Genomic DNA, 22,572 nt, shown 5'->3' on the forward strand with positions numbered 1-22,572 from the left:
TGCTGATTAAACAAATAAAACAGCTCTAATGAGCAGAGAAATGCCGAATGCTTCCATCAGCAGTTCACTTAAGCAAGCTCTCAGTACAAGAGTAAACAGATGCCAGATGCCCCCCAGAGCAGTGCAATGATATCAGGAAAAATGCAGGTGATGGATGGATGACTAAAGTGTCAAAAAAATCAATTTTACTTGCACCACTTTAGAGTGATAAATGAAGTATACCTAACAGAAAAACTGGCCAGCAACACCAAGAATGCTGCATTTCTGCCTGCTTTCTGAACATTTCAGTTCATCAGCAAGATTTTCATGAAGGTCAACACATTTGGCCAGAGAACAAACAGTTTCCAAATCAGAACAATTACTTTGGAAAAACTCAGGCTAGCATCCCCATCCATTCATGAATTTGTCATTCTGTGGGAACTTTAAATTGGGCTGGAGGCCAGATTATAAGCTTATGACAAAAACTCATTAGGCCCTACCCTCAATGAGAAAAGTATTGCTCTCTGCCATTCCCGTACAAAGTAATGCCCGGGACAAAGCTGGCCCTGCAGCAGGGCAGCTGTACGCTGCTGCTCTCACCTGGTGCCCCACAGTTCTTGGGGTGCCTCATCCCAGTATGCGCTGGTGCAGCTCCAGCTCATCTCTGCAGCTCTGGCAGGCTGGGCATGCAGAGCAATGAATATATAGGTTTTGTTCTTGTGCTTCCCCCTGCACTTTTATGGCATAAATTATATCAGCATGTTCTTACCCCTTCCTATCTAGCCATGCCACGTCCTTCCCAAGGAAGATTTATTGCTCAAGGCTTTCCTTTTCTCTTAGTATTAACACCCTTTTCTCAGAAAGTGGCAACTGTATTTAGACCAATCTCGTACACACTATTACCATCCTGCCCTTCATGGCAGTGCCTCTCCAAGAGACTGGGACTGAATAATCAGCCTGACAAGTAGTTCTTTTGGGGATTTGAAAGGAATTTGGTATGATTCTAGAGATAAAACCCACAAATATGTATGGGTTCATCATTAGCTCACCCACAAGTGGCATAACTACTTCAGGTACCAGTGAGAAACCAAGGAATTTCGCAGGTGGAAATAAATCATCCTTTTCTGACCTCATGTCTCAGGAGAGAACAGCTGTGAAATGCCATCTTCAGCATTTATCTGCATGGAAGACATTAGCTCAGCTTTCCGAACTAGCTGTCACCTTGGAGCAAGGGAAAGAATACACTGTCACACCCATACTAATAGACATACAGGCTTACTTATTAAAGGTATTGATACCTGACATGCCAAAATAACCTCTGTTTTTCTTACTCTTTGATTGTTTTATTACAAGCACAATGAGAAGAATAAGACCTTTTTTCTCTTGGTACCTGGGCCAAAGCCATCTGAATAGGCTTAAATCTTTCCATCAAGTGAACCAAATACATGCTCATGGAAGTCCCAGTTACAGCCCAGTTTGAGGGAGCAGGAGTCTTTATTTTTTTGTACCACTTGCATTATGCTTACATCATATCTGAATTAGCTTTATAAAGCCTAAGGACTTAAACTATAAGGAATTAGATATAGTATTCTGTTTAAATTGTTGATAAAATGCACATAAACTATTTGCAAATCCTAGTACAACAGCATGTCCAAAATCACGCAAATTTACTTTCTCCATTAGCAGAATGATATGAGTATTCCCAAACACAAGAAGAACAGTTGACAGTTTTCCGTGTTGCCATAATTCTTTCTCCTAGTCTGTGTCTCATGGACTCTGAAAGAAGCAGAGATCTGTGGGAAGAAAAAGAGTCTAATTGTGTCATTAGAAAGGTGATGTCTCAGTGCACACACAACATTTTGAATCCACTCCTATCAGCTACTCACCCTGGACTAACACCATGTGCCTTGTAAGACTGGCTGTGTTACCCAAGAGCCAAAAGGGGTTTTCTCTGAGAGGAGTTGGGGTGGTCATGGGAACCATCCTCATCCCCACCTGCCAGTGCTGATGGCTGTCAGGATGCAGGTGGGTCCTTTGGACTGGCTCACAGGGGATTGTTGAGCAGAGCTCTGACCTATGAATTTGCCCATCTTGACACACCTTCTGCTTGAGCTCACACTGGGCTGGCTTTGAACTACTGATGCTCTGTGGGTCCAGAGTGAGGAGAAAGCTTTAATAATTGCACTAGGAAGCCCATGGTTTTCTGTGCCAGCACGTGTAGCATTCGCTTTAGGATGTTTTCCTGTACTTAGGAAACACATTTGTTTGCCGGGTTTGTAGGAGACCATCATTTTTCTAATTTATGCTAAGAAAAGCAAAGAAATAAGCTCAATCTACCAAAGTGGAATGGCATGGGGCAGGTGAGGGCTTGTTCGTCCTTCCATAGCACAGCTGGGACCTTCTCAAAGAGAAAAATTGGAAGAAAGGTTGGTATTGAAAGTGAAGGCACCCTGAGTATATAGGCTGCTATGAGACTGAACACTCATCCTCTTATATACAGCTTTGTTAAATCTTCTTTATAAGTCATCAAATAAAACTGTAAAAGTATGTTACAGCACTACAATAAGGAAATATTTGTTGTATTCCCAAAGTGCTAAGAAATTTTGGTAGTGGAGCACATGGGGTTTAGCAAGTATAGATCCATCTAACACATAAATGTGGAAAGGAAAAGAGGATGATGCCTCAAGGACAGGATGCCATCCAAAGGGACCCGGACAAGCTCAAACGCTGGCCCATGTGAACCTCGTGAGGTTCAACAAAGACAAGTGTAAAGTCCTGCTGCACCTGCATCAGGTAACTCCTGGTGTTAATTCAGGCTTGGGGGGTTGAGAGATTTAGAGCAGCCCTGTAATGAAGGATTTGGGGGTACTAGTGGATGAAAAGCTGGACATGATGGACAATAGTGTGGCCAACAGCACTAGGGAAGTGATCATCTCCCTGTACTCAGCACTGGTGAGACCACACCGTGGATACCACGTTCAGTTTTGGGCTCCTCACTACAAGAAAGACATTGAGGTGCTGGAGCATGTCCAGAGAAGGGCAGCAAAGCTGGTGGAGGGTCAGAGGATAAGTCTTATAAGGAGCAGCTGAGGGAACTGGGATAGTTTAATCTGGAGAAAAGGAGGCTAAGGGAGACTTTATTGTGCTTTACAACTACTTGAGAGGAGGTTGCAGTGCTGTGGGTGACAAGTAACAAGTGACAGGAAAAGAGGAAATGGCCTCTTGGGGAGGTTTAGATCAGTTATTAGGATCTGATTGCCTGTGGGCAAACAGTTCTCTCATCCAGGATAGGATGTGATAAGCAGGGAAGTTCATTTTGCAGGGACATTATTTTGTACGGAAGTGAGTTTGTGTGTTGAAGCTTAGGCAGTTCTCGGCAGAACCAAGAGCAGTTTTCCTGGGGCAATGTGCTTGCTGGATAAAGACCTTCCTTAGAGGGTGCAGCTCATATTATTTATAGCTTGAGATGACCTAACAACTTGCTGTCAAGGAAAGGAAAAGTCCAATTTTCCCTCCAGCCCTCTGAGCTGGCTCTGCTCCCTGAGCTGGCAGAAGCAACCTCCCTAAATCCCAGAGGAGCAGAAACTGGGAGCAGGAGGACCTCTTGCCTGGGAGCCATGGTAGAGGGAAGGCAGCAGAGAGCTGCTAGATCACATCAGCTGCAAGGTGCAAGTTCCCCTTTGGTGCTAACAGAGGTGAGATGAAATCTGCTTGAAACACCGATCTGGCTTCTTGACATACACAAATAACAATTGAAGCTGACTATAGCATTATTTTCTTACACCCGCTGTTTCTTTAGGCAGGATGGGCTGTCCAATACTCTGTTTCATTCACTACACAACATCCAGCACCTTAGGCAAGAAACGTATGCCAGAGAAACTATTGAATAATGAACCACCATTGTAAAAAATAGTCACTGAATGACCAAGTTAAGGAGGAAAGTACAGCTTTCTTTCTGTAAATGCCTTAATTCAGAGTGCTCCAGTCCAGGAGTGTGTCCTTTTACATGTAGGTCTTAGCATAATATTTTTTGATGGTAAAGAATCTATCTAACAGAATGATTTACCAAACCACAGCAGTGCCAACTGGTGCATAAGCTTATTTGAGAGTATATCGATGTGCCTCCCTCCCGCCCCAGCATAAGAAACAGTCCAGTCTTTTAGCTAATTGATCTTGTGCTGCTTGGACCATTTTAGGGGGAAGGAATGCTGCCAGCATCTCCTGTGACTCTGGTTAATAGGCCTGAACTGCTTCACGTTCATCATCTCAGCATCTTGGCACAGGTCTGGAGGATCAGAGCTTTGAACAGAGGCACCTGTAGTGACCAGCTACATTTTCATAGACTCTCAGAATAAGAAGGGACCTTAAAATCCACCCAGTTCCAACCCCCCTGCCATGGGCAGGAACAGCTCCCACCAGACCAAGCAGCCCAAGGGCCCATCCAACCTGGCCTTGAACACCTCCAGGGATGGGGCATCCACAGCTTCCCTGGGCAACCTGTGCCAGTGCCTCACCACTCTCATCATGCAGAAATTTTTCCTTAGGTCTAGTCTAAACCTGCCCCTCTCCAGTTCATACCCGTTCGCCCTCGTCCTATTGCTACAAGCCCTTGTAAACAGCCCCTCCCCAGCTTTCCTGTAACTCCTTCCAGTACTGGAAGAAATTTTCTGTCTAATACTTCTGTGGACCAGATTTCAGCTCCTGTAATTCCTGAATTAACCCATTTCCATGACCTATAAAAGAATACATTTTCTACATACACAACTACGGTGAATCTCAAGGTTTATCGCGTCTCTCTAAATAAATGTTGTTTTTCTTAAATCTCTTGCCTGTGAAGAATGTGAACATCTTAAATTCCATCAAAAATGCAGAAGTTTTGATTATTCTGTTTGCAAAGAAAAGCTTGTGGCCCGGGTACAGTCTGTCAATGCAGCAGCAGAAGGCAAACCTCACCAGGGCTGCTCAGGTGCAGACATCCTTCACAGCATCCCCCTTCCTCTTCAGCCACTTGCCTCAGTACAAAATTACAAGAAGTGGGTTTTAATACCTCTGCAGGCGATTCAGGATTTTACAGGCAGGAACTCGGATGACCACATGAAGTACAGATTCGCACAGGCACATTGTGGCATGACAATGTCAGGCAGAAAGCAGGTGTTCAGGTGGAAAGGTCAGCTGGTGAGTGAGAGGTGCCCTGAGGACCTGTCCTTCTGAAAGGGTCACACAGCCCTTCCAGTTGGGCACTCACGGCTATCGAGTGTGGACGAGCCAGGCACCAAACGGCTGCTACAGGCGCTCACTGGCAGAAGGTTTTGCCCCGGGTCAATGCTCCACGCAGCTGCAGTGGGTCTGTGACTCAGGTATGGTGGGGTGGGTCGGGGGTGAACTCATGCACTGGCCCATGCCTTCACTGGTGATGCTGCTGCAGCACCTGTGAGGGGTCCTTCAGCTTCATCCCATTACCACATACTACACTGCTGCTAGAAAACTACTTTAAGCATGACACTATATGAAATCCTTACAGATGATACTTGTAATTTGATGTAATTTGTATTTAGAAAAAAACAGATAAATGAAGAATCATAGTTTTGCTTGCAATCCCGATTTCTTGCTGCTGACTTGAATCTAGGGGCAGTGGTCAGAGAATCTCCGAGAGTGTTTTGCCTGCGCTGCCTGCTCCCCAAAGTTCCTGTCTACCTCCTTGGCTGCGCTGGCTTCCAACCAGCAATGACAATACACGTCAGTGGGTTTTAACACAGATGGAGTATTTATAGTTTAGGGCTTCTGTAATCTCTTCCATAGCTTCATTAGCAATATAATTTCCTGCAGATCTCCCAGTACTTGTGGTAGCAAAAGAGAGTAGCAATTACTGTGGAAAGCCAGGGCAGGGGGCAAGAGGGAGAAAGACACACACATACCCACAGAGCCATTTCTCTGCAAGTGGCGTAATGAGGAGTCGGCGTTGAGCTAATGTCAGCGGAGAGGGCCGTCTGTGGAGGGCTTATAAGGGAGTAATGACTCATTTTGTGTTTGACTTCACAAAGGTTCCTATATTGCACAAGAAGAAATCTCATACATATTGAAAAAAACTGTCTTTAGTCTGCACCACCAGCACAGGCTGCGTTATGGATACTTTCACATTTGAAGAAAAAGAATCTAAACAATATTATAATCTTCCCAGGAAGTCTGAACAGATGCCAATGCCCTAAATAATTGTATTATGATAAGCATTCAAAGACCATATTGTCTGAGGATCTGTGCAAGCATAAAAGATCAGATCTTTACAATTAATCTAGCTTATGGCAAGGTACAAAAAGGGAGACAAAGGGAAAAATGAGAAGCGGTGATATGGGGAAGGAAGTCCAGAGCAGAGTTCCTGAGACTCATTGTTCCCATGGTGAAACAAGCCAAAGCAGATCCTCTTCACCTGGGCAGGTATTTCTTACAGAAAACCCTTTTCTAACCTCCAGCCCTCTCATGGGCAACTGGACTTATGCTGGTGTGTGTGGCATGTTTATATCACTCTGAAGGCTCTTCTCCTGACCCTTGTGAAGGGCTTCAGCTGCAGAGAACTCTCCCACAGTGCTCTGGCTCTACCTGTTGTAGGGGAAGGCGCTACAGCTGCAAAATTCAAGGCTGTGAGTTCAGATTTCCAGCACCCCTGTGTATGGCAGCACTCGTGCAGCTGGGTTGCTTTCTCAGCTGGCTTCTAGCTCTGTGTTGAGTGAGTTGATTCAGAAACACTGCCTCTCTGCAAAAGTGAGAAAATCCAAAGCTTCCATCTACCTCAGTATTATGCAAAATGTTATAGCACGACATGCATGTAGAAATTGTAGAAATTCTTTCCCACAACACTTCTTTCCCATGAGATGGATAAAACTGTTTTGACCTATGAGAGGGTAAGAAAAGGGAGGTGGAAAGAATTAAGATGATTCAAAAGTTACCATAGCAGCAGAATTTTGACTTCAATGCAGACCCCTGTGCCTTGCTGCTCAGCTTTAACCTCTGCACAGACACCTTCTCCCAAGGCATCCTTGGCCCTTGCTAGAGCAGCTGCCAGCTGAGTCAGAATTCATATTTTAAGCAGCTCTTGTTCAAGCAATTATGTATTTTACATGACTGTTTTGTAATTATGTGCACAACCGAGGCATAGTTCTCTTCACTGCCACCCTTCGCATCCTCCCAGCTGTCATTTAAAACCAGCAAGGAAAACAGGGCAAGGAAAGGTGAGCATCTGCATGTTTATGAATGAGAAAGAGAGAGCTGGTAAAGCCATGCTTGTCCTCAGGCATTGTTTATAAACCATTTGCATGATGAAAATGGAAACACAGTTGCCACAGAAGATGTGAGTGCCCCATAGCAAATCCCCGAGGGGAGCTCAGGCAGGAGCACTAAACTACAGCTGCAATTCTCTTCGACATTCCAGTTCATGAAACCCATGTACTTCCTGCCCAAATCCTCGTGCGATGCCTGCTTTGCTGCAGACATCCCAGGGTATGGCTCGGTATATACACACACACACACACATACGGAACGATGTGTCCTAGGATCTCTCTGGCAAAGGAGGGACTGCCTCCGAATGGCTCCGAGAGGCTCAGACACCAGCCACAAGGCTGAATCATCAGTCACTCTACCCCAATACCTCCTGCAACCAGGAGAGCGAAGGCTCTCAGCCAGAACACACTGCGCAGTTTGTGCTTCACATGGTGCCCGTCAACCCCTCCTCCTCTTTCTCCATCCCTCACCTCTGACCACAAAAACACCTCGGGCAGCGCCGCCCCAGAGCCGTAAGCAGATGGGGACCGATACTCCTTGAGCATTTGGGTGCACATCAGGCACGTAGCCGGCACTCAGGGCATCTTTAAGCAACAGCACTTGGTGGGTGTGAGCAGCCCACACTCCTGGGGGAGGGCAGGGGGTGCTGGGGGCGAGGGGAGTAGGCGGTGTTTTCACCTTCCTTCGAGGCGCTCTTTATATAGCTGGTTACATAATGCTGTGCAATTTGGCTCCTGTTGGGAGAGAAATGCGGGTGTGGGAGTACTGGTACACCAAACCCGACTGTAAAAGTCATCTGTACGCTTTGGGGTTTTTTTTTTTTCTATCATTCACTGTTAATCTCTAGAACAGTCGCTGCTAAATATTTAACAAAACAGAGAACGATCTAGCTGTAAGCCATGGCACGCCTCTAAATCCCAAACTGGCAGCCAGAGGATGGCCGCTTGTACACTTTTCCAGCTGTGCCTGTGCCAAGACCTCTCAGAGGCAGTGTTGTGGCTTTCACCCCTTCCCTGCAGTGAGGGGACCAGGGGTAGCGAGGGGTGACAAGGAGCAGAGAGGAGCCTGTCTGCTCCCTCTCCAGAGGAGCTGCAGTGGCCAGAGGCGAGAGAGGTGAAGGGGTCTCCCCCTCTTTCATCTCCTGGTGCTGACGGACCTTTGGCCATGGGGAAAGGTGAGAACACATTCCTGGGCTTGGCATAGGAGTGGAAAAAAGCACCGCTCCCCCCACATTTTAACATTTATTTGTGTTTACATGGTGCGTTTCATGCTGGAGACGAAGCCTTGCTTCGCAGTGCCGCTGTGCAGCGCTGCCAGCACCACTGCCTTTTCCTGCAGGGAGACACATTTTCCATCATGAAAACCAATTTTGTTGAAAATAGTTAGGAAGTCATGCAGCGTAACATCACGTACAGATTAACTCATAATCGCGGCCAGCACCAGCTCTAAGCCAATTATTCATTACACTGGTCACTTTCAATCATTATTAGCCATGAGGGGGGTTTTATACAGCATGGCATGAGAGAAGGTTGGCTGGTTGCACACGGCAATCCCTGCACACATGTGCGACACCAAAGGTCTCCAACCTCTGCTGCAAGAGCAAAGCTGGAGTGCCGACAAGGCCCAGGCAGAACTGCGTAAGACATTAAACTAATTGCCCCTTGGGTTGATCCTGCTTGGTTGTTTAACATCAATCTTAGTTGTTTATCAGCTCCACAGCAGGTAACATTCTTTCTGCTGCCTGGAGCTCCCAGCACACCCAGTAGGCACCTTGCCTTTAAGTATATAAAGGGGGCCCATAAGGAGAATAGAGGCATTTTACCAAGGATTATAGCGACTGGAATGGGGCAACAGTTTGAAACTGAAAGAGGGAGGGGTTTGGTTTGGACATAAGACAATTTTTATGCTGAGTGGTGAGGTTAGAACAGGTTGCCCAGAGAAGCCATGGATGCCTCATCCCTGGAAGTGTTCAGGGTCAGGATGGATGGTGCTTTGAGAAACCTGGTCTAGTGGAAGGTGTCACTGTCCAGGGCAGGGAGGTTGGACTAGATGATCTTTGAAGGTCCCTTCCAGTCCAAACCACACTGGGATGTTAACCCACAAGTACTCATACAGCACGCTTGTTATCCAGGCACAAGCTCCCAGGCAGCTAATCCTTACCTAGGATGGAGGGTTTGCACAGCAGACGAAAGTCCTCCCTGTGCGCAGGCTGCCTCCTTGACTCGGAGATCCCAGGCAATAGTGCTTCTATACGGCATTAGGGCTGACGCTTCTCAGGGGCGTTTGCTTCCTCAGTCCTGATGCACTCTGCATCATGCTGAACTGAAAAAAATAAAAAAGATAAAGCAAATCAGCCCTCAAACCTCATCCATGGCTCCCTGTGAGCTGCCATCAAGCAGACAGACTGGTAACGGGGTCTGCTGGTGGGCAGTACAAGCAGAGGGGCCAGGAGGGGATGTGGATGCAGCACATGCAGCTGTGGGGTCACACTGGGGAAGGTTCAGCACAGATGCCACCAGCAAATGTTTTGGTGCCACTGCTTTTACTGTAGTTGGGTCAGCCTCTCTCTGCCCAGCCAGCCCTGCGGCAGCACCAGGCTGACACTGTTTGCTCTGGAACAAATCTATGCCAACAGGATGTGTTAGTGGAGCTGGGGGAGCCAGGCTGTAGCTCCAGGGGCACATCCAGGCTCCCTGGATGGCAGAGAGGATCTCTATCTGGCCAGGGGACCTTTACCCAGGTACTTCCCAACAGCAAAACACAGTCTACCTTGAAGTACAAAGCATTTTTGAAATTTTTATATTTTTTTTCTAATAAACTGGGTGACATGCCCATAAAGCAGATCACTCAGGCCATGACCAGGGGTCATTTTCAGGGATAATTCTTGCAGATCCAGTGATAAAAGACAAGTCTTCTGCAGGAAGCTACAGCCCAGAGGTCTCCCAGCCTCAGGCAAAGGTGAGCGAAGAGCGTTTAAACCAGGGTGCAGCAAGCAGGTCGCTCTGATGTTCATAGAAATGATCCTGAGAAGGTGAGAAATACAGGTTGCCAGGCTCCACCATCGCTGGGCAAGGGAGCCTGGGAGAGGCCGGGCCACTGGTCACCACCAGCCTCACCAGGTTAACTTCTTTGCAGCTCCAAGGGAGGAAAGAGCCCCAGTCTTGTAGATGTACGCAACATGCATCGATGGAACAAAATGCCCCATTAATAGCAAACAACAATGATGACAAGAAGAGACAAAGTTACAATTTGTAATCACTCCTAGTCTATCAGAGTGCTCTTTCTTCTAGAAAAAGCTGACATCTTATAACCCGCAGAGGGACAAGCTTCTACTGATTTTGTTTTTCACACATCTGAATGATGGGGTTTGCAATTGCAATGGCAAGGAGAGACATGAACAGTGTCAGCTTCACATCTCAGCGGGTGTCAAGGAACTTCAACAGCCGATTGCTCAATGCACTGGTTAAGAGAAAAAGTTAACATAAGATAGCAGTTACGGAGGTGGTGGGGGAGCTGGCATGCTCCAAACTTGTGATGTTCCCACAGTGGAAAAGGATTAGGGCTAGCATGGTTCCTGGTGCTGAGGAACACCACTACAGGCTCTCTCTTTCTGTGGCAATGAAGGCACAGACTCCACTCAGGGTGAAAACAAAATCACTTTATTGTGCAGAGGCAAAGGCTTATACAGTGTTTCTCCACCTAACAGCTACCCCAGTGAATTCCCACTTCTAAACATCCTACAGCTACAGCAATAAAGTGCAACGACTGCTGCTACAGATGTGCCCCTTATCTTCGTGGTTTTCTTCCTTCTTTGCTTGTTTGTCTTAAGCATTCTTTTCTTACTATCCCACGAGTCTTACGCTAACGATTCCAAGGTCTCAAGCTAGCGAGAAGGAGAGCATCGGCCGCTTGCTCTGTGCTTGCTGATGATACTGCAGGTATGCCAAGACATCAGCCGCTTGCCCTGGCAGACGCGCGGCAGTGGAATCTTTTATTCCCGCATGTCCCCAGCAGGCAGATGTGTAAAACACGCTCCACTGACAAAGCGGCAAATTGTTTTCCACAAAAACAGCATTGACCTACCGGTGACAATTTCTTGCCTGTGTTTTCTGGCACACACATCAGATGGAGCAGGTAGGCTTGCGGGAGAGATTCACGAGGGTGCAGGTCCCAAGGATTTCTCTCCATGACAGCAATGAAAAACAGTTATTGAACTCTATGAAGGTTCGCAGTACGCCTTCCCAATCCACCCGGTGAAAACCGCTGCACCAGCAGAAGGGGTGCAGGGCCTGGACAAGCAGCAAGGGCCACACAGATCCTCATTAGGCTACATTTCAAGCAACTGCAGTACGTGTGTGTGCTTGGGTTACAGGAGTTAGCTGCGCATTTCTCCAGGTATGGAGAAACAGCAGCCACTCCATCCCAGCCCTGAGGAGGAGGAGGGATGCTGTGCTCTTGAACCAAGGTTTAATCTGCAATTTTGAGTGAGAGTGATAATGCACTGTAACACGTACAAAAAACTGCAGTGAAAAAAGTGGCCTACATGACCTTTTTAGTAGTTTCCAAGACTGGTGTTTGGTCAATCAGGATTGTATTCAAAATTAATTTTCACTTTTGAAGAATACACCTCTGGTTCATTTAAACATGGGAATTACTGAAAGAGGCTGAGATATCACACTCGAGCTGCCCGCTTCATTGCTTCTGTCTTCCAGAAAAACAAAGGTAGTCTCTTTCCTCACAGATCCTTTCCCCCATTTATTTTTCTTCCTTTTTCTTGCTGTTTGTTCATCTCTTTTTATTTCTCTGGCCACGGGATCACTGACAATCAAAGAAAATTATTGGGTGGGTGAGTGTTTTGCTTTCATTTTGACATCTGAAAGGACGTTATAAAACAATGCCAAAAAATATCCAAATCAAGCTCACTCATCCCTGTCCTGGTCTGTGGATTTAAGGACATGGACCCAAGCAAAGCCAGCTGGCAGCAGAGCTGACCCAGGTAAAGGGCTCCTAGAAAACAGCTGTGACTTCATGCTAGGGCTGCACGTGGTGGGGCACACGCTGCTGTTGCTCTCAGAATGCCTCCCCAGGGCAGGTCTGGAGGCAGCCCAAGCCACCTTGATGCATCGTCCTTCAGGGATATGGGATAGTCTGCTCCCACACCATGTGAAGCCTTTCCAGCATCTTTTCTTCACTGGTGGCTGTAGGGAGTTTATCAACGTTAACGCACAGCAGCCCAGTAAGGCCCAAGGTACCCTATTTCAGACTGTGAGATCCCTCAACGAAGTGTTCAAGCTCTGCACTTACCGGAGGGGTTGTTGCTGTACCTCTTGGCAAGTTCCCGTTGCTGGAGTTGAGGGTTGGGGTTGCATTCCCACCTGGAGGGAGGGAGGAAGGGAAGCCTTCTATTCTTTAGAGCAGTGTCCGTTCCCTGGCAATGTAAGGGAGAGGTGGCAGCCCCAGCAGAAGGCCACAGTGGGCCTATGGGACTAATGGGGCAGCTCGGCACGAACCCATCGCGTGCGAGCGCTGCTCCCAGCTCCGCTGCGCGGCTTAGCAGAAACATCTGGATGCTCTGGGAGGGGGTGGAGAATAGAATCATAGAATAGTTTGGGTTGGAAGGGACCGTAAAGATCATCCAATTCCAACCCCCCTGTGACGGGCAGGGGCACCTCCTACTAGATCAGGCTGGTAAGAATAAAACAGCACTACTAGGGGAGGAAAAAACCCGAAGAGAATAACGACAAAACGAAGGAAACAAACAGAAACCAAAACAAACCGCTAACAAACCGCAGGTGGGGATTGAAAACGAGCTCTCCGCAGTCACTGGGACTGGATTTGCAGTCACTGGGGCTGGCGAGCATCTCACAAGCAGCCCCGGTCCTCTGACCGCCCCCACCCCTCACCACCGACCCCCCTCACGCCGCGGGCTCCGAGCGCCCCCTGCCGGCCCCGCCCCCGCCGCAAAGGCAGCACCGCGGGGCCGCGAGTTCGAGGCCGCCCCCCGCCGGCCCCGGGGCTCGTTCGAGGGTGCCCCTTCCTCCCCGCAGCGGGAAAGCGCAGAGAAGCTTGCGAGAGCATCACAGCGCTGCCCCCCGCCCCCCCCGTGTCATAAATGCTTTGCAACTCCACTCTGCTTAGACAGCTGAGCTCCTAATGCTTTCTCAGTGGTTGGAAGCCCAAAATATCCTGACTTTTCGGTGACAAATGCACACAAAAAGGCCGAAATACTCAGATAAAACACCTGTCCATGCTATGTTTTCTCCTTTACAGTCATAGCAGAGCTTGGTGTGCTTTCTGCTTACGAAGCAAAGACAGGAAAGCAGAATTACCAAGAAAAAGGTAAAACGAACCTCTTGCACAAGGAGTTTGAGAGTGTGAGCTCGCTTCTTGAGTAATTTGAGTTTCCACAAAAAGCATTTGGCATGGGATGCCGTTAGCGCTGCGATACAACGAGGTATTCTGCACAAGTACGAGCAAAGTAAACAGACACGAATCAATCAACCAACCTCACAACTTTCTAACGAGTCAGAGCAAAATCCTTTTAAGCTGATCCAACAAAAAGGAAAAAAAAAACACTTTTAAGAAATGCTCCGAAGTAAGGGTGGCAGCATTCTGCTGCAAAGCATCACCTGCTCAGTCACGGGCTCCTTCTTTCTATGTAAGAATTATTTTTCAGAGGCAACACGATTAAAAACAAAATACAGGATCACTTTGGCATAGCAAGAAAGCCAAAGCATTACACTTTGCACAGACTAGATGTATGCTTTGGAAGCAAAGGTTCTGTTGTTCCCAAACATTGGCTCACACAGATAGTCTTGGAACATGTGAATTGGACTCTTCCCAGGCAAAACTAAACTGGTAAATAAACTTCAAGCACTAACTGAAGCTCAGGCACCCTGGTTTTTAGCTGCTGCAGTCCTTAGGCTGACACCAACAGCAAGAAACAGTGGACTACAACATAAATCCGTCTTCTGTGCCACCCCAACACAGCACTGGGATTTGCCTTGGAAAAACAGTGCTTCTTGCATCCTTTTTTTGATACAACAACTGTTAAAAGTACAGCTGGAACCTCAGCTGCTCTCTGTAAGTACTAGACTCACTACCCTTTATTAAAGCAGACTTGTTTTTCCTGAAGAACATTAGATTTGTAGTTTCCCCTTTCATTCATAAACTAAGGCTTGAAGAAGCTGTTAGTCAAGTCACTTTGTCCAGCAAACGAAATGAGAAGCAAGTTCCAGAAGAAAAGTGTTGATTTTAAAGAGGCAGGATGATGATCTAATTCTCTGTACTAATGTGAAGAAATTTGAGACAGTGTGCAGATGGCAACTGCGTATTTTTTAATTATTCTCACCATATCAACAAAGTGCTCCACGTAAGCAGTTCTGGCTTGAGGCAAAGCATAATTAATTTTCTAACTTTTCAGGTAGGCCTCATCTAAGCAACTTCATTTTCTGGAAGTTAATGGCATGGCTTTCTATGTATCTCTCTAGAAGTGATAACACTGGGTATTAGTATGCAAAGACCACTGCTTATATTTATTCCAACAGAAACCAAGGACATCCTCAAGCCAGTGGAATGCTGTAGGTGAAAGGGGCAAAAAAGGGTTGCACCGGGAAGGAAGTGAGGACAGGACAGGTGACCCTAAACTGCCCAACTGAGTATTCCATCCCATCTATGGCACAGTCCATACGAAATCGAGGAATCACAAGGGTCGAGCCCTCTTTTTTGATGGTTCATGTCCAATACAGACCTTGCCTCTTTTTACCCCAGATACTGGATCCATGCATTCCTAAAGCCAGTTTGAGTCCAACCACCTCCTGTTGCCAAGTCCAGCCCAGGACCTCTTCCCTGTGCCTGCTCTGCAGCATCTGTAGAAACGTAGTCATTGGGGGTGGGGGACAATTTTATATATTTGTATATATTTTCTTAATAATCTTTCATTAAAGCTGTTATAGTTTTAGTTTCCAACCCACAACTCTTTGTTTCATTTCCCTTTCCCTGTGGGGGAATTGAAATCACTGCATTTCGTTGCCAACCAGGCTGGGTCACAGCTAAACCACGATGTAAGCAGAGTGTTCACCAGGATTTCAAACAATGCTGCACTTGGCTATCAGATCAAGCACAGCAGAAAGTTAGAAATCACTGATTAATCCACACTAGTTAAATATTTCCATGGGAGGCATGAAGAATAGCTGAACATAAAGACAGCACAATAGTGTCTGGGCTTTAAAAAAAAGATTCCGAGATAACAGAAATCATGATAAATACAGAAACTCCTTCAACAAAGACAAGAGAAAAACATTTTAACTGTAGAAGGGACGGCACAGGGCACAATTCACGTAAAAGCCTAAAATCGAATATGATGCTGGCAGTGTAACAGGAATAGCTGAAGTTCTCCTTTCTACTACAACTACATAAGAGAAAGAATTTTTAAATATGAGAATCCTTCATTAAAGGGTGAGTTGAGTAAACCTAAAACAGTGATTACAGGGAATTTGAGAGATTGACACCATAAGAGAATGTAATACTGCAATAAATGACAACAAGTGAAAAAAGGGTTTTTTTATTTCTCAGTGTTTCTCCACTGTCAATACTGTCCTTTTGCTGCAACATGTTGCAAAAAACTCTCTGCCTTTTCCATTTTAAACAGCTACAATATTTACAGGCTGTTTCCAATAACACACGCAGACACACACACTCACAGACACGCAGGTACATGTATCCCTATCCCTGGAAAGCTATCCATTTGCTGGTAGAGGCAATACATATTTTCATTGTCCATTAAAAAACAAAGCCATCCTTTCATTTATATTCTACTCCTCTCTCCCTCCATCTCCTAACCAGCAGCTTATTGTCAAGCTTTTGGGGGTGTCTGTGTAACAAGTTAACTTCTCCAGCTATTTGATTGCCATCTTTCAGAGTTGTAGACTAAACATACTGGGATTATCTACTCAATCTGTACATACCAGAAGCCGCAAAGTTGCTCATATTCAGACATTTGTGACCCAGTGATGTATGCATACTCCTGAAATCTTTTGGAGCAGCCATCTTAATCACCTTTTTGGAAATACACATATCATGCTGGGGTGAAACAAGCCACATGCTTTACTTTCCACCAAGGTGTTATGTACCCACTGTTTTACTAAGGCACCAGTAATTACTAGTATAATTTCTGAAAGAGTCCAGCGTCACTGAATGTACTGCATTAGATTATCAAATAGCAAGCCAGACAAGAAAAGAAAAGATGCCTATATAATAGGTATAAAACTCCTTAATAAAATTAAGTACATAAAACCTATGGTGGTATAACCCCAAATCCAATGCCAGTTGAACAATATTTGAATGCTATCGTTAATGGTAAGAAACAATCTATCCTGCTTCATTTTATGAATGGAGAGTTTTGTAATGAAGAAAAGATCTTTAAAGCCATGTCTTTGTATTTACACTCCTAGGCCTTACTGTGTTCTGCACATCATCAGAGAAACGATCTTGAAGTTGAATCCAATCCTAAGGCATCTCTTCTCCCTCCTCACCAAAGTCCAGACAGAGCTTTATGGCCACCTGCCAAACAGCCAAGGGCATGGACCTGTGCCACACAAGTCTTCATCTTTCACCTTGCCAGTCATCTCAGCTTCTCATAACAGTTCTTCAGTTCCCAAAGCGGTGGTGAACATGGGGGTAAGGAATGCCTGGTGATGAACTACACAGCTGACCTGAAAATAGAGATCACCACTCAAACATGCCAAATGTCCCAGGAAAACAGGCTGTAACACCAGCAAACCTACAGGGAGTTACCTTAAAAAATAATCACTATTATCATCTTCCCCTTTGCTCTACCCTCAACTCTGAAATCATTTCACAAATGCTGAGCCACAAGACACATGCCCAGAATTTATCAAAAGGATCATACAGTGCAGAAGGTCTCGGTGTCATCAGTGGTGGTGCATGTATGTTTTAGGGTCAGAGCATTTCAAACAATTTCACAAGAAGGTGAAATGGGAAGAGGTTTTAAAAAAAAAATTAGGCAGCAGCCATTTTTACCAATGAACATAATCTGGTTAGTGTTTTTTTTTTCAAGCACTTCACTAATTATTTGTTTTAGGGAGCACAAAGTCCTTGTGTATGTACACCTAGATACCACCTTTAAAAAGGTCTAAGAGAAACAAAATAGATTGGGATCTACCTGGAAATTAAAACAACAGGACTGGACTGGAATGTTCTTGTGGCAAGAGAATATCACACAATGCAAGTGGACAGAGTTAAAGCACTCATCTACAATGGGTTTTCATGAAAGCTTAGAAAGATTAAAAAAAAAAAGTCTGCTCTATGTTGAGCTCAATCTGGACTGACAGGACTAATTCGAAAATACCCATCTTTTCTGTAGTCATAACAGGAGAAAAATACTACACATCAAGACCAAGGCCAAAGAGAAGAAAACAACAGATGAAGTATCTCCATCTAGAAGAGCAGCTTCCATAGACAGATCCATCTTGCAGGGAGTTAGAAGAAAACATTGCACAGTGGAAATCAAGACACAAACTTTGCACAAACAAACATACAATCATACATGAATCTGAAGAGTTCAAAATGTACAAAATCCTTAATAAAAGTTACATTATCTAAGGCCTTACAGAAAAGCAGAATTTCAACTAGGTGGCTTCAAAACAGGTGTTGGCTGAGTATCTGAAAGAAGGTATTAACCTGTTATAACGGGCCACATTAAAATCCACCTCCTGAAGGCAACACACCAAAAGCCTCGAGATAAAAAGAAAAAAAAAGAAAGATCCACCAGTTCTCTTTGCCCCTTAGATAAAGCCTTTCTTTTTCCCCACCTGCTGTTCACTAATCCAATTCTAGGCAGTTACATAGTCTCTAGAATTTTTATGTTAATGTCTGTTATCAGCAATGGACATTGTCATAATCTCACCCTGAAGAGAGTGAAAGAGATTGTTCAGAGCCTGGATTAACATACTGAAAGTTGCTTCAGCCAAGTTTGGTTTTGTTATTTTTGTTTGGTTTTGTTTTTTTTTTTTAAAAAAAAAAAAAAGTATTTTGGTTCTTAGTCATTTGTATACCTCAAGACTGGAAAAAAACGTCATGCAACTAATATCAAATGGCAGCCTATTTTCAAACAAATTCCTCTGTCTAAGCAATAATTCTAGTGATACAAGAAACTCTGTAATTACCTGAAGGGAAGGATACAGAATAAAAAACTTAACTAAAACACCTTCAATTCTAAACTTATACATTTTCTTCATTCCTGACAGCAACATTACTAGACTGCTGAAGAAGGTTCATCTACTGTACACTTTCAGATATGCAGGAGATGAATTCAACTACACTATAATGTGCACATACGACAAACTACGTGGAACAGCAAAATTATTTCAATGGTGGCAGATCCAGAACTGTGCATTTATACCAAGATTAAATGGGGACGCATATGCATAAACCAAATAGTAATTCACAACTGTAAGATGCACAGTACTTTGACTACAAATTTGCATAGCATACGATGTAACCAAGGTCCCAGTTTAATTAATTCTCTGGGAACAGTATCGAGAATTGACTAGCTACCAGGCACACAGGCTTTACCCTTTCACGGCTAGATGGCATACAGTGATTTGAGTTGGAAAACCAGTATTTCTTGGGTAGCTGTTTCTTCCTTTTTTTTTTTTTTTCTCATCCCATTTAACTTTACTCTTACATTAGGTACATAATGGACAAGGTTTCTCTGATGTCAGAAAAACAATTACAATAACCTCTGCAGTTTGTCAGAAATCTCTTCTGGTCACGTTACATACGAAGAATTGGAAGTGACTGGGAAGAAGATGGCTGCTCCCAAAAACTAGGACCGTGTGCAGTTTCCCCACGGAGTCCTATGTAACTACAGGTCAGAAACAGGAAACAATCACAACAGGTACATCTCTTTCTTATGGATTAAGAGAAGTGAGTTATAGGAACTGCAAGTCAAGAACAAACCAGCTTCCTTCTCACACTCCCGTCATAGTTCTGAGTTACTTGTTTCCCTGAATACACACTTTTAAAAAAATACAATAAAACCTAGGATATGTAACACATGAATAATTCAACTTCACAGTCATAAATACTCAAATTACACTTACATAGAATATATATAATCACAGAAAATAAAATTCAAGTCATAGAAAAGAATGAAGACTAAAGGGAAAGAAAAGGCAAGGTGGTAAGAGTGATACAAGTTTAGGGCTGTGCCTTCTATAAAAGCTCTTTAAAAGTTGAAGTCAAGTTTTTGTTGGATTTTTTTTGTTGTTTTTTTTTTTTTGTCATTTTGTTTCTGGGGGAGGGGTGGTTGTTGCTGTTGTTTCTTTTTAAACCGGATGGAATAAAAACCCAAAATCCTTCAAGCATCCATGAAGTAATCATGGATCTGTACCTCCCCCTACAAAACTCAAACAACTGTCTCTGCCAGAGAAGAACAAATGAAAGAACATTGCCAGCTCTTGGTGTAAAAAAAGCAAAGTAGCCATGGCTAGCTAAGGGAGGACAGGTGAAAGGTCGTATATTAGGGTCCACTTTAAAGCTAGACATGTTGTACAGATTTGAGGTACCACTGCCACCACAACAGTCTGATGTAGTACAGGGATACTCAGGTGCTTATCTATATTTGTTATTTTATCATTTATTGTGAAGAGGATGCAGCAAATGCACTTGTACGAAATACAGAACATAGAATCGAACCCATGGCACAGCCCTTACCATCAACATGTATATGGAGAGGGAGGGGATTAATCCCAAAGGCAATTTAAATAATGGTATTTTATATACTTATATTTATATATATAAATAAATGTTCTCAGCAATCTCAGGGTTGTTTTTAGTGCATTGCTGTAAAAAAATTAGTGCAGTTCTCATTAATGTTTAGCTCATAAGGAATAAGAATCTATACATCTGTTCAGTCTCTTCTTGCCACACCTGAAATCTTTACACTGTTTCACCAAACTGAAGATTTGTAGTCAATTTCTTTAAAATAAGGTGGATGAATTCCACACACTCTGTGACAAGACATGGCAATTTTTGGCAAAACAATTAGAAAAATATGAGGTGCTCTGATCTTAAAACTGAAAAATTTGTTGATTTAAAGCATTATGCAATGCATAAACAAAATTTATAAACAAAAGATATGTCTCAACAAATCTATCCTTCATGCAAATGTTTCTTCAGCAGCTAACAACTTAAAAAAATTTCTTACACTTGTTTATTTGGGGAAAGGGACTTAGACAAATCTGAGTTTCAAGTCCTTTCCTACAACTGGACCAAAGTTTCATGTCCTAGGAGCTGCTTCTTCTGGACCCTTCTCTCTTCTGAGCCATTGGAGAAAGGGAAGTTTCAGTCTCAAAGATTTACACTTCAGCCCCAAGTTCAAGGACTCCAGTTTCAACAACAGCAACATATTTATCTTCGATTTGAACCAGCAGGATGGTTTTATCTATATGGGACCGACTACTTGGATCTCTGCTGCAAGGCACCCAGCGGTGAATCACCTGGAGGGGAAAAAAGTAAAATAAAACATAAGTTCCATAAGGAGATTCGCCATATCAATCTGTGGCTAATAATTCAAGATCCTTAGAGGGCAAAAAGAGCACTATTATAAATTCTATACTGATTTAGTTGCTCATTTTTCCATGACAGCATACCCACAAATAAACCACCCCTTAAGCCTCACTGGAGATCTGCAGTTTACCTGAGAACAAACAGCCTTTGATTTGAGTTTCAGCAGGAATAAAACTTCACCCAAATCAGAAACAAACAGTTCATGTAAAGTGACTAACAATTGAAGAAACTCTACACATACAGATTGGGGATATTTTGATGCTCTAGCTCTAATGGAATTAAAATACTTCTGTGTTTTCCAGCATAAAATTGCACAGAAGTGTAGTTTATCAGGAGTTAGGTGCAAACTATTGTCTCCTTTAAGTCACATCCCTTGCCCTAATTTTCTTCCCTACTCACCATGAATTTAAGGTTGATGTTTTAGATTAAATTATCCAAAGATAATTTAAAATAATAAAATGATACAAAAAAAGAAGGGTTTCAGAGACAGTGCCTCAAACTACTGTCCCACACTCCCTTGGATCTAAAGAATTCAGCTACTCTGATCTGCTGCTTCCAGAGATCCTGCCTGATACTGAACACATATTGTACGAGCAAATGTCTGCTTGGCTGCCTCCAGAAAAACGTAGCCTTAACTTCTCGGCAACCCACAGGAACTACAAGGATGCTACAGTAACACATCTTTTGGCATTTCCAGCTCCACAGAAACAGAATTATCTCATATCTGCCAGATGTGGGAAATGAGCCCTAAATTCAAGACAGGGTGAAGTTAAAAGCAACTTGAATTAACTTTTATAGACTCAAGGACAAAACAGTTTAAGAGTTCTAAAGATACAGACAGGAGAAAAACCACAGAAAAGTACAAAGAAGCTACATCTTCCAAGATCAAATCCAAGAGACTTCCCTTAACTCTCACTATACCGAGCTGATAGCTGCCAATTTCCCTAACACTGGGTGCAGAAGACTCAGCTATGTCCACTGCACAAGATCTAAAAGGGATACACAGGGAGATCACTTCAGCCAGGGAAGCAGGGCATCTATAGCCCCCCTTTGTTTGGTGCAACAGCATATTTAAGTGCTCTGTTTAAGTCTGACTTCAAAGTCTGTTCAAATAAACTTTCTATGCTGCTGTGAGTGAGGCCAGGAATATTCTATCCTCAGACACAAGGTATTTCCCAATAAAGCCCAAGTACTACATACTTGTCCAACTTAAAACTGGTGCTAACAGCTGATCCCAAAGGCATCAATATTATGGCTCCAGAAAACTGTGTATATGCACAAGTTGTACATAAAATTATAACTCACTGCAACCATGCCCCGACACTCGGTTTTACCACGTGTTCTAGCGTGACTGACATTTATTTGATGCCCATAAATGACTGATAATAGGCAAAGTTAAGTAACTAGGATCATCAAGAGAAGGCAAGAATCTATTGGTAGGGAAAAGGGCTCTTCCGCAAGCCAGGGCCAAGTATCACAGAACAATAATGCAGTGTATGTCTTAAAGTCCAGAAAAAAGTAGCTACAATACAAATATGCTAAATTTCCCTGATGAAACCTTATTACGTCTTTGTGTAATATACATCCTGTACCATATGCTCAGCAAAATAAAAAGCAAAGTTAGGAACAATGTTTTTTTCTATGTAGTAGAAAAGTTTTAAACAAGTGAGATGTGCTCAGAAATTCACCCACAAACGTCACCCTTAATATCACCCTTAGATGAGTATT

At 44.0% G+C, this 22,572-nt stretch overlaps 1 protein-coding gene and 1 long non-coding RNA gene across 10 annotated transcripts in view; both read right to left on the bottom strand.

Annotated features, from left to right (window-relative positions):
- LOC128852390 (uncharacterized) overlaps positions 1-12,984 on the bottom strand; it is a 49,415-nt gene extending 36,431 nt beyond the window's left edge. For both annotated transcript variants that reach the window (XR_008450212.1, XR_008450211.1), the window contains exons 1-2: positions 12,556-12,984; positions 9,412-9,573 (exon numbers count right to left, since the gene is read on the bottom strand). This is a non-coding gene — a long non-coding RNA (uncharacterized LOC128852390). The remainder of the gene's footprint in view (positions 1-9,411; positions 9,574-12,555) is intronic.
- Positions 12,985-18,917: 5,933 nt separating this feature from the next.
- Positions 18,918-22,572, bottom strand: part of PCNX1 (pecanex 1) — an 86,783-nt gene continuing 83,128 nt past the window's right edge. For all 8 annotated transcript variants that reach the window (XM_054066697.1, XM_054066698.1, XM_054066696.1 and 5 more), the window contains one exon: positions 18,918-20,774. In XM_054066697.1, coding sequence (XP_053922672.1) covers positions 20,634-20,774 — 141 coding nt within the window. In that variant the 3' untranslated portion in view covers positions 18,918-20,633. The remainder of the gene's footprint in view (positions 20,775-22,572) is intronic.

This window comes from Cuculus canorus, chromosome 5 (genome assembly GCF_017976375.1).
Source record: "Cuculus canorus isolate bCucCan1 chromosome 5, bCucCan1.pri, whole genome shotgun sequence".
In the NCBI taxonomy this organism is placed as follows: Eukaryota; Metazoa; Chordata; class Aves; order Cuculiformes; family Cuculidae; genus Cuculus; species Cuculus canorus.